Consider the following 13,575-nt stretch of genomic DNA (forward strand, 5'->3'; position numbering starts at 1 on the left):
ATGGAATATTGGTGCTATACTATGCGAAACGGAGTTGTAGTCTGGCAGACGAGTAATGAACTGTAGGTTAGACGCGTCAATTGGGTGCAAAACTACTGAGTGAGGATATTGGTCAGTATGAGGCACTTATGCAAAAAAACCATTACTCATAATTACCGGTAAACTCAACTGAGGGCTGAGTGATCTGTAAAGTTCCTATCTGCGCCAAGACAAAAGATGTGAAAAGGGTGATTCGTGGTCTGAATGTCTCAAGAAGGTTCTTGACGTAATACCGTTCCAAGGCCAACGACTCTCCCCAAGGACAAGAAGTTCGGGAATACCGGCGTGTAATTGATGAAATCCAGATTGACCCCAAGACGTGACAATGGTCCAAGGTGGGAGGGTATGTGTGGATTGAGAGGGTTATATGTAAGTAGGTTGGTCGTCGAGAGGGATGGGGAAGGTTAGAGAATTGTAAGAAGTTGTGCGATTAAATAGAAACGGTGCGGCACAAATCAATTTTTGGTTTAAATGGTGATTAGGAAAGGACGTCAGGTACGCCGCTTCTGTTCTGGTACAGGTTTACAGTACGTTGTTTACTTATGTAGAAGGAGCTGATTTCACTGTTCAGAAAGGGAATAGTTGGCTAAAGAGGTGTATGTAATGCACCTACCAACTTGGGTACTTACACTGTCTGTTATACCGCCGTGCAGGTATCATTGGACGATTAGATCGTTAGCCGTAAAATAGCAGCATTCGCTTGTTTGCACCGTGATCTACTGCGTTGATAACCTGAGCTGATTAATAAGTAAATAGGCATGTACTTGGTCGTGATCAGACGTAACTTCCACATTACCAAAAGAGTTATCAACCATTGTTCGTACTGGTGGAAATTACCTCTCTGATTAGACGAGCATACCCTGGAAAAATGGCCAATAACCGTGTGCCTAAGCGAATCAGTCCGAAGTATTTCTTTTCCCTCTCTACTTACACGGTTCGAGTAACCATGACGCGGTCAGTGTTTGCATCAAGTACTAGACGCGTACGATATCTCTTTATCTCTTCTATCAGTGTTATTTGCTCTTCGGACACAAACCTATGCTTCTAGATAACCCAAAGCACCATACTGCACCCCCCCTTAATCGTTCCTTGCCAAAACTTTTTTCGCTCCCTACGTCCTCAAGGTGGAATGCCTAGGAGATGCTTGCTAATACATACACTTACTTTAGAAGGTATAGTAATAGTTAAGATGACTACTACAATGATGGGACATCGCACACCTGATAACCGGGAATTAGGTAGTAAATGCCCATTTGTGGATTTCAGTTTCCGAGAATCCAAACCATCTTCATCTCGAAATAAATACAAAATAACCAGCTAATGCTGTAACATTGCCTGATCATTAGTATCTCGACCGTAGCCAACACATTTTACCCGTGGCAATTATCAGTATGAATTAAGATAGCAGCACCATCTCATAACCGAAGAACTACTAATTGTTAGAAAACTGCATGTGGTCTGATTTTTATTGAACGGTACTCATAGTTACCTGTCAATATCAAATACATCATGCAATATCCCTCGATTCACAATATTTCAAGAGCGTAGCTTGAAAGTAAGGAGGTAAGTATATACGGATTAAATTCGAGAGGGTTTATGAACAGTTGGTTTTTTTACAAACGGCATAGAAATAGAAATTCTCACTGACGAAAATGTCCAGGTGAGTAAATACGTCTAGTTAAGCTGAAGTAAAACATATGATACATCATGAGACTGGTCCGAAATGGACATGAAGATTTGAGGTGAAGTTGAAGCAAAGAGGTAGGTAATGATACCTAAAGGTCCAAGGCAGGAGGTATGAAGTTATGCGCCACAACTGCGGAGCCACATTAATTGCAGGAAGTGGGTTTAACTTGAAACATCAAGCTTCCAGGAACCTGCGGATTAGAACATGGGGCTATGGGGTTAGTGGCGGTGGGGCTGAATAGATGAGGCTTATCACATGCAGCTACCGTCTCATCTCTAGGCGTCACCTGTAGCAGTTCCGCATAACCTTACTGTGAATATCGAAATACGTAACCTACCTGCATATACATAATCGCCTTATATCCGAGAACCGGTCCAATCCCCTAGAGCATCGAAACTATAGCTGACAATGACGACTTGTCCTTGTCCGACAAACTCTCTCTCCCGCTGAACAACTCCTGACCCGTACAGCTCTCCTAGTCGCATTGTGATGCGACCGGATAATCTTTCATTGCAACGATGCCGCGAAGGGTACAAAACTACGACGATTACGGCTCCGCCGTTCACCAGATTATCCTATCTACCTCAGACGCCGAATTCCTCGATCAATTAATACCTGTCCTGAAAGATGCGACAGCAACGAACCGAGCGGCTACCCTCACGCAAAACCTATCGCAATATGCCGAAGACCGGGAGTCTGAAATCGAGAGGATAGGATTGACCAAGCATGAGGAGTTCCTAGGTTCCGTCAACCATCTCCAAAATGTCCGCGAGCGGACTGTTGCCTTGACGGCCGACATCCTCGAGTTGAATCAGTCTATTCAAGCCAGTACGGAGAAGTTAGCCGAGCAGAAACAGGCATTGGTGAATACGCGAGCTGTTAGGGAAAACATTTCGGATGTATCCGACGCCCTGAAGGAATCTCTGAAGATCCTGCATGCTGTCAACAACGCCCACGACCTGATCCGCAAAAAGGGGTATTACGCCGCGCTTAAGTCCCTCGAGGACCTCCAGAACGAGTTTCTTATTCCGATAATACAAAATAACTATGCCACCCAGCACCAACTTGCCAACCTAATACAGAAATCCATACCCGCATCTCAGAAGACTATCTCCGAGGCGGTCATGACAGATCTCAACACTTGGCTATTCCGAATTAGGGAGACGTCGCAGTTCCTTGGAGAGGTGGCGTTCTATCATACTGAGATGCGCCGTACGCGACAGCGGGAAAGGGCGGAGAAAGATGAGTTTCTCAACAATTTTAAGCTAAATTCTGCCATCGAGCTGGTTTTCGATGAGAGCGAAGAGTTTGACGTGCTTGATAATGAGGAGCTGAAGGTTGATTTTACTCCCCTTTTTGAAGCTCTGCATATCCACGAGGCATTAGGACAGAGTGATAAGTTCCGATCAGAATACGCTGCTACCAGAAGACGGCAAAAAGAGTTACTCCTGCCGAGCTCTGTAAGCTTAACCACTGATGATGAATCGTCGCTGAGCAGTTTGCTGGAGGGCATTGCTGGATTTGCTATCATCGAAAAAGCGACAATGCGGCAGGTCCCGCAGTTACGCACAGCTATTGACGTGAGATAAATCAAATGCTTGCTAGCTAATGGCGCTGACATTTCATTTCTAGGTCGAGGAATTGTGGGATTCGATGTGTGCTACAGCAATATCCCTAACATCCAAGGCACTAAGTGATATAATCGATGCCCAAGTGCTCCTCAATACCAAGGGGCGAATTGATCTCTTTATCCTCACAATGGAGGTTAGTAGAGTAATGGCCATACCCGGATGTCATTTTGACCTCTTTTTTTTTAGGGATGGGGATACTCAGTTTCAAGACTTGATGAATTCCTGGTCGATCTCTTCGATAGATACGCCGAATTGCTGAAGAAAAGGTTCAGCGAGGACTTTCAAGAGGTTTGTGGTCGTCCTTTGTGAGGGAAAAAGGGTTACTTACTGACTATTTTAGAAGATTGTATCGACTGATGATTACATGCCAATGGCTATCAACACCAGAGAAGAATACGAGAAAGTGGCCAATGTCAGCTGGTTTACCCCGGAGAAACCCCTTGAGGAGCTCACGTAAGTCGCTGGCATGTATCCTATTCGACGACGATCTAACCATCACAGGTTTCCATGTGTTCTACCCTTTTCTCAAATGTATCCGCTGTGTTGTATTGACATTAGGAATTTCCTCAACCAGTTCTATTTCTTCTCAGATGACCATTTCCAACATCCGAACAAGATTGACGATACATTGCGCAAGTCTCTCGACGAGCTTCTCACGGAGAAGGTATGCAAATCTCTGGTAGAGAGGCTTAGCTCGCAATATCTAGGTCAGATAGTGCAGATCTTGATCAATCTAGAGCATTTCGAGATCGCCTGTCAAGAGCTGGAACAGCTTCTAATCAGAGCCCGGTCTTCGGGGTCCGCTGGCGGCCCTTTAACCTTGACGGCCACGGAGCAGTTCAGAGAAAACAAGAAGACGGCTGAAAAGCGCATCTTCGAGCTCGTGAACTCCAAGATCGACGACTTGGTCGAAACCGCCGAGTATGACTGGATCGCGTACAACAAGCCTACGGAGCCAAGCAATTACATGCAGACCTTGACTAGATACCTGTCTAATATCATGAACTCGACACTGTTAGGTTTGCCTAGGGAAATCAAGGAGCTCATCTACTTTGACGCGCTCAGTCATGCGGCGAACAAGATTCTCGTTAGTAATTTACCGTTTAATCTAATTCACTTAGGTCGTAGTATTAACAAGACACCACCACAGGCTCTCCCCCTCTCCCAAGACGTGAAGAAGATCAATCCGAACGGCGTTGCGGCGCTATCGATGGACGTCCAGCATCTAACTACCTTTGTCGACGGCCTCGAAAACGGCTTCATGCTGCGGTCTAACTTGGACGAGCTCGAGCAGACGATCCAGCTCCTCCAGTCCGACAATACGGACGAGTACTTCGACATCTTGACACGAAACAAGAAGTACGGCCGTGTCGATGCCATGAACGGCCCGGCATTATTGGAAAAGTGAGTATTGGACTATTTAATGTTGAAACACGCGTGGCTTGAAAACGGTACAACTAACATGCAAACAGGCTTACTCAGCAGATTTCGAGTCCGGGCCAGACGGCTCAGCGGTTCGCCAATTTCTCGTCGAACCTGTCGTCGCGTTTCGGTACGAAATAAAAGAGTCAAACAGACGAGTATATCAACATCAACATATTTCACATCACGGGCGCGTGTATTCATTAGATAAGATAGATACCTGAGCATGTAAAATGAATTGTATTTCATCGCACTGAAAACCGCAACAATGGCGGCTAGAAAACCCGATGACCTATAAACCCCTACGCCGTACTCTCAAAATAAGAACATGTATCTGTCGCCTAGTAGTAGTGGTAGTATTCACGGAAATCGTTTCTGTAATTTGTATGATACTGTCACCTGGTCCTATTCCCTTCTCTTTCTCCTAAGTAGTAATAATTTGGATATATTTCTCGAGATCCCGCGTTTCGAAATTCACCATCCTAGGGCTCATTGTAAACTTGGTTAATCGTCACCTGATTATACATCACTTGGAGTGCCCTGCTATCCTCCTATGGCTGCTGGGGCATGCCTGGGTAGCCGTACATACCCTCCATGTCCCCGTACATGGCTTGGGGTGGTTGTTGGCTATAGGGACCGCCGGGGCCGGCTTGGACTTGGTTGTACATGGGTGGGCCGCGGTATTCTTGATCAGAGCCCATGGCATGGCTGCCCATGCCGTAGTCGCCTGGTGCCATGTGGTTGGCGGCTCCAGGCATCCCGTGCGAGCCCGGCATTTGATTACCAGCTGCTGCGGGCGGCACACCACCTTGAGACTGCTGCGCTTGGGCGGGGTTAGCGCGCTTAGCGTGACTCGCCTCTTCGCGCGGAACGATGTCGATTAAGAAGTCGAACATGTCGCTCTTAGCGAGAGCAGAGGCGATATCGGATCGCTGCAATGTTCGTCTCTTATTTTCTTCGGCATGAATCCACGCCCGCATCGTTAGCTCGGTGATGAATATATCGCACCCCTTCGCGAATAGGATGGGGGCTTCGGCAGAGATCATCTTGACCTCGGGATCAGCCTTCATGACCTTCTTAATTCGAGCGAGGGGTAATTGATGGAGCTTGTAGTCATGTTGGTCTGACTCGAGGTGGTTGATGGTATTTTGCCAGTAGGTTGTGAGAATATCCTTGTATTGGCCGTGTAGACCCTGGTGAACATTGGCCCAAGGTCCCGTGTAGAGCTCGGCGGGTGCGAAGCCAGAATTTGCGAGCTAGATTGGCTATGTTAGCAAAGTGATAATACGGGAAAGAAGGGATCGATCGATAGTAGAAATGCAGGAAGAGGGGAAGAATCCGGTAACAAGAGACGAGAAGCGAGAGTCAAGATGGAAGATGAGACGGGAGAGGGGAAGAATGGTGGGACTTACTGCTGCACTGGCACCTAGAAGGAGAGATGATTAGCGACGTCGCACGAATAAAGGCAACTCGCAATAGACGAGTGCAATCAAGAGGTACTTACCATAGTGACCTCCATGGGCTATATCATATACACCGGCCCCTCCACCGCCTCCCCTCGACGACTGAGGGTGATTTGACGAAGACTGATCCATGGTATTTTGTTTGAGGAAATTGCGCAATTGGTCTTACAACCTCGAGTGCGCAGGTAGAAATACGTCGAGTATTTCAAACGGCGCGCGAAATAAACACAAGACTTGACCGGAGCTGACAGGGCAAACGAGAGTCTTGCGCGATGGTATTGCACGCACGCGCACGACCGTAAAGGCAGTAGTGAATTTTATCGATTGGTCCTTTTTCGCTTGCCGAGAACGTTCGTAAGTATCACCGTGCGTAGATAGGCTCCCGACGGCGGAGAAAAAAAATTAGAGGGCTTGTTTGTGTTGTTTACACAGAGCCCCAGATTGAAGCTTTGGTGCGCGTGGTGATGTAACAAATAGGCTTTTTGGTACAGTAGGTATTTCCAAGTTAGACCCTTGGATTGGAAAGATTGATTGGCCCGACGGGAGGTTGGGGGTCGGGAGGTGACTAGGAGAGTGACTAGGTTCGAGGAGACGAGATGATTGATTGGGCGATCGTTTGGCTTTAGGAAAGCGGAAAGCTGTTTGTGCGATTTTGGTCGAGGAACGGCTTTTTTTTTTTCGCCCCTTTGTCAGCTACTTAGATTATTATTCGTTCCCGTTTGTTTCTTTTTTACCCAGAAGTTTGCTCACCTTGCGGCTCGCTCCGAGATGCCCACTATTTTTGCTTGAGCTTGAGCTTGAGCTTGATTCTGATTCCTTGACTTGACCTTGAACTCGAACTCGAACTCGGACTCGAATTTATTAAGGTATCCGCCTGTCTAGCCAGGTTTTTATCTACTTCTTCCCGGAGTTTCTCTTGGATAAACCGGTGTTGGATCAAATGAAACGAATTTAGAAGTAATAAATAAATAAAAAGTTTGAACTTGGATGGAATGTTTATGATAACTGTAAACTTTTATGAATCGTGTGTCATTCACGTATGTGTTATGTGTAGGTAGGTTAGTACGGTATGTATTAGAATGATCTGATTCACAACCCAAAGCTAATAAATTAGCTCTATGTATGCGTTGGTCGGGATTGGGCAATGACGTGAATGGATTTTCTAGAAGTGCTTAGATCTTCGATGCGCTTATACGTTGTAGGGCTGGCTGCGAAAACTGGGCAGCCTCGATAGGAATCAATGCGCTGGCACTATGGTTGGGCATCAGCGACCGCCGACTTCAGAAGGCACGACTCTCTCTATCAGCTATTGAGGTACTGTACGTACATCGTATTAAAGGTTGGGGGTGGCTGCAAGGATTAACTAGAAGGTGGTGTGCTGCCGGAAGGCTCTGACGGGTAACTCTGTTGTCTTATCGATAGGCTATGCTAGGTAGGTACCGCCTTGTCAGCTTGTAATCCTTCGGCCAACCAACTAACGCCGCAAAGTCCGGAGTACACAGTTATATGATTAGGTAATATGGTAGGTACGTACCTCCATCTTAGGTACAGGACGTAGCCACATAAGAGGCTAACCAGCCACATAAGCCTAGCCACACTGCACTAAGACAATTTTTATTATCTTTTCAATGGAGCCCGAACTTTTTTTTCTTCCATCTTTTCAAGCTTTGAGGACTGACCATCCTGTAAACGAACTGTGCTGTTGCCCACCATGGCAGAAACAGCAACCGCGGAATGTCTCTCAGATGATCAAATCGAGCAGCTTCTTAGAGAAGCTGAGGAAAGATTGAAAGCAAAACATCAAGGACAAGATGAGAAAGCTGTTGCCGCACCCAACAAATCGGACGTCGCAAAGGCCTCCAAACCAGATCCCTCAGCGCCGAAGGTAGCCTCTCTAGTCTCTTCCAAGGACAAATCAATGTCTGAAGGGTTGTCGGTAAGAGTACCCGAGGTTCGGCGGCCAAAACAAGAAATGGTATGTTGCAGCTCGATTTCCTATGATTTCTATACGTCGCTATCGGCACAACCCTTTCATGATGAAATTTATATCCCAATTTAATTGAAGTAGTGATTGTTCCCGTTATGGGTAACGTTACTGCGCCAGAATGATAGATCCATATCATAGTTACTCTGACTCTTTATCTCGCTTCTTATTTCGCTTCAGCTTGTGTCAAAGCTCTTTGCTGACTAGATTCTCAGGCTGTCAAGGCGGATGCTGGACCCTCGTGGTTTAATCTCCCCCGGACTGATCTTACTCCCCAACTCAAAAAGGATCTACAATTACTACGCATGCGCGATGTCCTAGACTCTAAACGATTTTACCGCAAGGATAGTTCTAGAGCTTTAGTACCGCAGTTCTCTTCAGTCGGGACTATAGTTGAGGGCCCGACCGACTTCTTCAACGCTAGGTTAACCAAGAAGGAGAGAAAGCGTACTCTTCTCGAGGAAGTCCTGGAGACCGAAGACGCCACTCGGAAATTCAAGAGCAAATATGGCCAGATACAAGACGTAAAGACGAGTGGTAAGAAGGGCCACTACAAGAAGATGATGGAAAAGCGATATGGTCGTAAGGGCCGAGGGTGAATACTGGAAACGAGGGATCAATGCCCTTGCTGTGCGCAAAGTGCTACGCATCCTAGATGCCCTTAAACATGTTCTAGTGTTATGGAAACGCAATAAGCGTCCATCATCAGCATTCTGGATCATGTTAATTCCAGCAGCTGATGCGGCTTAAAAGAAGCGTACAAGTAAGTTAAAACCTTACAATTGTGCTATAACCCGTTTCTAACAATATTATAGTAACCGGTAAGAATGTAGAGACATTTTCGCGAAATTAATCGCTTGTGCTACGTCTTGACCTAATGGTAGAACCATGTTACTTCAAATTAGGTTGACGTACTTAGGTATACTAGATGGTCTGAAGATTGGGTCCTTTGAAATAAAAGCAACCAACCTGAAGATTCCGTCGAGAGGATAAGAGACCTTAGATAGTACTTGAGTGAGTTAGACAAATCAGAATCGATAAAACATCATACAATACTTTAGGTATTATATTAGTTTGTATGTCTATCAGATGATTAAGAGTCTCTTTGGAATCATGATTGCTTTTGCCATCTTGTTTATCTCTGTGCTTGCGTGTTGTCAGCATGCTTGATGTCTCTGAACAGGTTCTAAAAAAAAAAAAAGTTGTAATTCTGTCTAGCATGAGTTGTTTTAACTCACTTCGTATAAATCAACAAATTGATTCTCATATAACTATGACTGTTTTGAAAGACTAATAGGATAGTTCCTTAGGAGAAGTCAAATTTAAAAGGTGAAGACCGCGCATGTGAATGTTGAATGCTTGGGCGCAGGAATTACGTAGGTAGGTACCTGGTAACCCGAACTTTATCCGGTGTTATTTCCCATTAAAGCTCCAGGTACCAACCTTAGTTTCCCATCACCCACTTACTGCCTCTCATGCTCTACACTTTTATAAATTCATATAGAACGCATTTCAACTATTTAGCCTTAGTTGCTAAGATGATGAAGTGAAATAATCATGGAGGCGATGCATCCGACCGCTGGGTGGGAGAAAGTGGGAGATAAGTTTTACCGCAAGACCCAGCTGTATACCGCGATATTCGACCAGGATCTTGACCTGGACAATTATATCGTTGCTGGTGCTCCATATGGCGGCGCTGTAGGTAAGCCACGTTTTATATCATTACATTTTACATTTTTAATACGATCCCAACTAAGACTTCGGAGGCCCCTGACTTGCACTTGTAATCTAACATGAGAGTTGGTTACTTCAATTGCATCGTCCTTCAGAGTTGAGGTGTATGGGGGGATAGCTTATACACCGCATATAGCTCTCACGAAGCATTAGACCTCACTAACTTCGGATAGCAATATGTCGAGATGATACTAAAATCGTATCTTACCAGCCATCCAAGTCATCAAAGCCCAGTATTGACATATATAGTTGTGCTGGTAAGCTGTTGAAAAGCATTTCTTGGGATAAGGGTTCCATCAAAGGCCTTGGTTGGTCTGAAGACGAGAAGCTTCTAGTCGTGAGCTACGATGGGACCGTGAGATGTTACTATAACCTGCAAGGAGATTTTACACAATTCTCCCTCGGGCGTGAAGCCGAAGATTTCGGTGTTCGCTCATGCCGATTTTACGATCATGGTATGGTTGCCTTACTTACTAATAATATACTCATCTCTGTGTCCTCATACGATGAACCACGGCCAAAAGCTCTCGCATCGCCACCAGAAGGAGAAGTTTACGCCTGGGCCCTCATCTCCCCAAGCTTCACACTGTCTAGATCGGTAGAGGTGCTCTTAAGCATCGGCAAGACGGTCTATGTTGTGGATAAAACCGATTGTGAAGATCGTTTCCTCGACATTGGCCCGTTTTCACACATTGGCGTGTCTCCGAATGGGAAGTTTGCAGCGCTCTATGCTACAGACGGGAAAGCTCACGTTATCACGGCTGACTTCCAGAGCCGTCTAAGCGAACATAATTCCGGGTCTCAGCTTACACCTAAATATTTAGAGTGGTGTGGGAATGACGCTGTTGTCATCGCATGGGAAGATGAGGTGAACGTTGTGGGACCCAACAATGCCGTGGCAAGCTACGTCTATGAAGGCCGCGTCCACGTAATACCGGGTAAGTGGTAAATAATCATCTTCTCCTACGGGTTGCTAATTTACGATAGATCATGATGGCGTACGGTTAATTACCAATGATGTCTGCGATTTCCTCCAAAAAGTACCAGATGTTACGGATGAAGTATTCCGCCTTGGTAGCGGGTCGCCTGCTTCCGTCTTACTTGATGCTGTAGAGCAGCTCGAGAATCAGTCGCCAAAAGCCGACGATAACATTCAGCTTATAAGACCAAATCTTGTTGAAGCAGTTGATACGTGCGTTGCTGCTGCTGGACACGAATTCAATATCCATTGGCAGAAACAACTATTGAAAGCTGCCTCGTTCGGCAAGTCGGTACTAGATATATACAATAGTGACGACTTCGTTGACATGTGCGAGACATTACGAGTGATTAATGCCGTACGATATTACGAAGTCGGCTTACCCCTATCCTTCGAACAATATCAACGCCTTACGCCCGAAGGACTAATCCAGAGGCTCATAAACCGCCACGAATATCTACTTGCTCTTCGAATTGCCGGGTACTTGCGCTTGCCCACGGACCGCATATTTGTCCACTGGGCTTCCGCAAAAGTCCGAATCGGTACAGAAGATGAAGAAACCATCTGCCGAATGGTGGTAGAAAAGCTATCAGGCAAGCCGGGCATTTCCTTTGAGGCTATCGCCCGCGCCGCTTACGACGAGGGCCGCGGCCGATTAGCTACAGAGCTTCTGAATCATGAGCCTCGCGCGGGGCGACAGGTCCCGCTCCTCCTGAGCATGGAGGAAGACGAAATCGCGCTTGACAAAGCGATCGAGAGCGGCGATTCTGACTTGATTCTCTTTGTACTGCTCCAGCTGAAGAAAAAGCTCCCACTGGCGTCCTTCTTCCGCGTGATCAACGCAAGACCGACTGCCACTGCGCTCGTTGAGTCGTCAGCAGCGCTAGAGGATGACAATGCGCTCCTTAAAGATCTTTATTATCAAGACGATCGCCGAGTAGATGGCGCAGGTGTGTTCGTCCGTGAAGCCTTGCGACAGCCTGACTCACGTACAGCAAGCGACAAGCTCGCCCTCGCCGCGAAGTTGCTATCTGATTCGAAGGAGAACCATTTCGAGTTGGTAGCTTTAAAGGAGGCAGCTCAGCTTTTGCGCATGCAGGCGGCTTTGGATCGGGACCTAACTGACACGTTTACCGGGTTAAGCGTCAACGAGACTCTATTCAAGCTGATTCACTTGGGGTACCATAATAAGGCCAAGAAGATCCAAAGCGAATTCAAGGTCCCAGAGAGGGTGGCTTGGTGGATCCGGTGAGTTGATAAGACATGTTTATGTATTTCTATACGAAAATAGTATCTAACACGACCCCCATCGTAGGCTTCGAGCACTCGTCGCGAAACGGGACTGGAACGAAATCGAAGATATTGCTAAGAGCAGAAAGAGCCCGATTGGTTGGGAGGTAAGCTCGTTCTCCCCTTAATTCCTTACCTCTCCCTCTCCAAGTATTTCCATACTAACAGACCATCGTTTCCAGCCGTTCTTCAACCAGATCCTGCAAGCGGGCAACGCCCACCTCGCAGCCTCCTTCATCCCCAAGTGCACGAATCTGGAAGCTGGGGCCGCCATCACCATGTACGAGAAGTGCGGCCTGCGCGTTAAGGCCGCGGAGGAAGCCGTCAAGGCCAAAGATGCCGATGCGTGGGCTCGCCTGTTGGAAGCTGCCGGTAGAGATACGGCGGACGGGAGAGCTATCGAGAAGTTGGGGGCACAGGTGTTCAAGAAGTAAGCTTGGTTGATAGATGGACTTGTCGTTAGTAAAGGCCGGGCAGAGAATGTGGCAGTTATATCCCCCCTAATTATGTTAATACAAGCGTCGTTGATAATTAAACGTACCTAGGTAAATAATATTTTCATAATGTGGTAAGTATAGGAGTGGCTATATGTACGAGCACAGTCTATTAGAAAATCATTTTCGCATTCATTATCCCGACGTCTATGTGAACCATCATCTTCTTCTCCTATCTGGCTACCTACTCGGGAGACCAGGGACGAAAAGGCAACGAGACTCAGCCTTGTAAGGCAAGACCACCCAGGGACAGATCCTTGGACCAGCGTAAGCATAAGCCCCCTTTCGTCCAACAGACGGCGAAAATAATACAAGGAAAGAGAAGAAAAAAAAAAAAAGGACACAAATACAGAAGAGAGAAATAAGGAAGTGCCCGACCCCGGCCCACAAACTCCTAACTGGACTTTTGTTTAGCATCCGGGAAAAAAAAACGAACAGCAGGTTTCTCATGGCACGTCATGGCATTAAACATGGCGCAGCATAACACACACAACAACTTCCCTTTCCTTGATACCTGCTTCATTTTGCTTTACCACCTCCCTCCCTCATTCTCGCCATTCTGCTTGCTCAACGAGCCCCCTTTTCCACCCTGGTCCCGACCCTGATCGACGAATGAAACGCATGCACATCGCAGACACCAGATAGATACCATGACCACATGAAAAAGAATCCCAATGCCATGCCTTTCCTTTCTATGCGGCCATAGACCGTCCTCGACAGGGACGAATTCCTGTAAATAATGACCCACAAACACGGGAAAACGACGAAGATGGAGATGCGCGACGCAATAACAACCCAATACTTGTCTCTAGATGCGCCGGCAAAGGCATACATGCAGCAGCTGTACAGTTT

The 13,575-nt window shown here is 46.6% G+C and overlaps 4 protein-coding genes across 4 annotated transcripts; 3 read left to right on the forward strand and 1 right to left on the reverse strand.

Annotated features, from left to right (window-relative positions):
* Positions 1 to 1,987: 1,987 nt before the first annotated feature.
* Positions 1,988 to 5,005, forward strand: F5Y00DRAFT_231109 (exocyst complex subunit Sec15-like protein). The gene is made up of 7 exons (XM_048006987.1): positions 1,988 to 3,306; positions 3,359 to 3,490; positions 3,544 to 3,645; positions 3,701 to 3,810; positions 3,859 to 4,444; positions 4,508 to 4,761; positions 4,830 to 5,005. Exons 1-7 carry the CDS (start codon positions 2,245 to 2,247, stop codon positions 4,918 to 4,920), a joined length of 2,337 nt encoding a protein of 778 aa, XP_047866829.1. The 5' UTR covers positions 1,988 to 2,244; the 3' UTR covers positions 4,921 to 5,005.
* Positions 5,006 to 5,179: 174 nt separating this feature from the next.
* Positions 5,180 to 6,921, reverse strand: F5Y00DRAFT_21495 (histone-fold-containing protein). Its single transcript, XM_048005560.1, has 3 exons — positions 6,284 to 6,921; positions 6,192 to 6,205; positions 5,180 to 6,035 (listed from the first exon to the last, which is right to left on the reverse strand). Exons 1-3 carry the CDS (start codon positions 6,372 to 6,374, stop codon positions 5,331 to 5,333), a joined length of 810 nt encoding a protein of 269 aa, XP_047866830.1. The 5' UTR covers positions 6,375 to 6,921; the 3' UTR covers positions 5,180 to 5,330.
* A 702-nt stretch (positions 6,922 to 7,623) lies between these two features.
* Positions 7,624 to 9,407, forward strand: F5Y00DRAFT_231114 (Fcf2-domain-containing protein). Its single transcript, XM_048006988.1, has 4 exons — positions 7,624 to 7,674; positions 7,731 to 8,217; positions 8,442 to 8,989; positions 9,042 to 9,407. The coding sequence occupies exons 2-3, from the start codon at positions 7,954 to 7,956 to the stop codon at positions 8,823 to 8,825; spliced, it is 648 nt and encodes a 215-aa protein (XP_047866831.1). The 5' UTR covers positions 7,624 to 7,674; positions 7,731 to 7,953; the 3' UTR covers positions 8,826 to 8,989; positions 9,042 to 9,407.
* Positions 9,408 to 9,668: 261 nt separating this feature from the next.
* Positions 9,669 to 12,772, forward strand: F5Y00DRAFT_231116 (vacuolar protein sorting-associated protein 16). Its single transcript, XM_048006989.1, has 5 exons — positions 9,669 to 9,928; positions 10,134 to 10,898; positions 10,948 to 12,187; positions 12,255 to 12,336; positions 12,412 to 12,772. The coding sequence occupies exons 1-5, from the start codon at positions 9,784 to 9,786 to the stop codon at positions 12,661 to 12,663; spliced, it is 2,484 nt and encodes an 827-aa protein (XP_047866832.1). The 5' UTR covers positions 9,669 to 9,783; the 3' UTR covers positions 12,664 to 12,772.
* The last annotated feature ends 803 nt before the right edge of the window (positions 12,773 to 13,575 follow it).

This window comes from Daldinia vernicosa, assembly GCF_022497035.1.
Source record: "Daldinia vernicosa strain CBS 139.73 unplaced genomic scaffold F5Y00scaffold_12, whole genome shotgun sequence".
Taxonomy (NCBI): Eukaryota; Fungi; Ascomycota; class Sordariomycetes; order Xylariales; family Hypoxylaceae; genus Daldinia; species Daldinia vernicosa.

Excerpts from the sequence above, each read along its gene's own strand:
- F5Y00DRAFT_231109 (XM_048006987.1), top strand. The coding sequence starts at position 2,245 with ATGCCGCGAAGGGTACAAAACTACGACGATTACGGCTCCGCCGTTCAC. Across the intron at positions 3,307-3,358 it reads AGTTACGCACAGCTATTGAC|GTCGAGGAATTGTGGGATTC; the intron begins GTGAGATAAATC and ends TTTCATTTCTAG. Across the intron at positions 3,491-3,543 it reads TCTTTATCCTCACAATGGAG|GGATGGGGATACTCAGTTTC; the intron begins GTTAGTAGAGTA and ends CTTTTTTTTTAG.
- F5Y00DRAFT_21495 (XM_048005560.1), bottom strand. The coding sequence starts at position 6,374 with ATGGATCAGTCTTCGTCAAATCACCCTCAGTCGTCGAGGGGAGGCGGT.
- F5Y00DRAFT_231114 (XM_048006988.1), top strand. The coding sequence starts at position 7,954 with ATGGCAGAAACAGCAACCGCGGAATGTCTCTCAGATGATCAAATCGAG. Across the intron at positions 8,218-8,441 it reads GGCGGCCAAAACAAGAAATG|GCTGTCAAGGCGGATGCTGG; the intron begins GTATGTTGCAGC and ends CTAGATTCTCAG.
- F5Y00DRAFT_231116 (XM_048006989.1), top strand. The coding sequence starts at position 9,784 with ATGGAGGCGATGCATCCGACCGCTGGGTGGGAGAAAGTGGGAGATAAG. Across the intron at positions 10,899-10,947 it reads CCGCGTCCACGTAATACCGG|ATCATGATGGCGTACGGTTA; the intron begins GTAAGTGGTAAA and ends AATTTACGATAG. Across the intron at positions 12,188-12,254 it reads AGGGTGGCTTGGTGGATCCG|GCTTCGAGCACTCGTCGCGA; the intron begins GTGAGTTGATAA and ends CCCCCATCGTAG.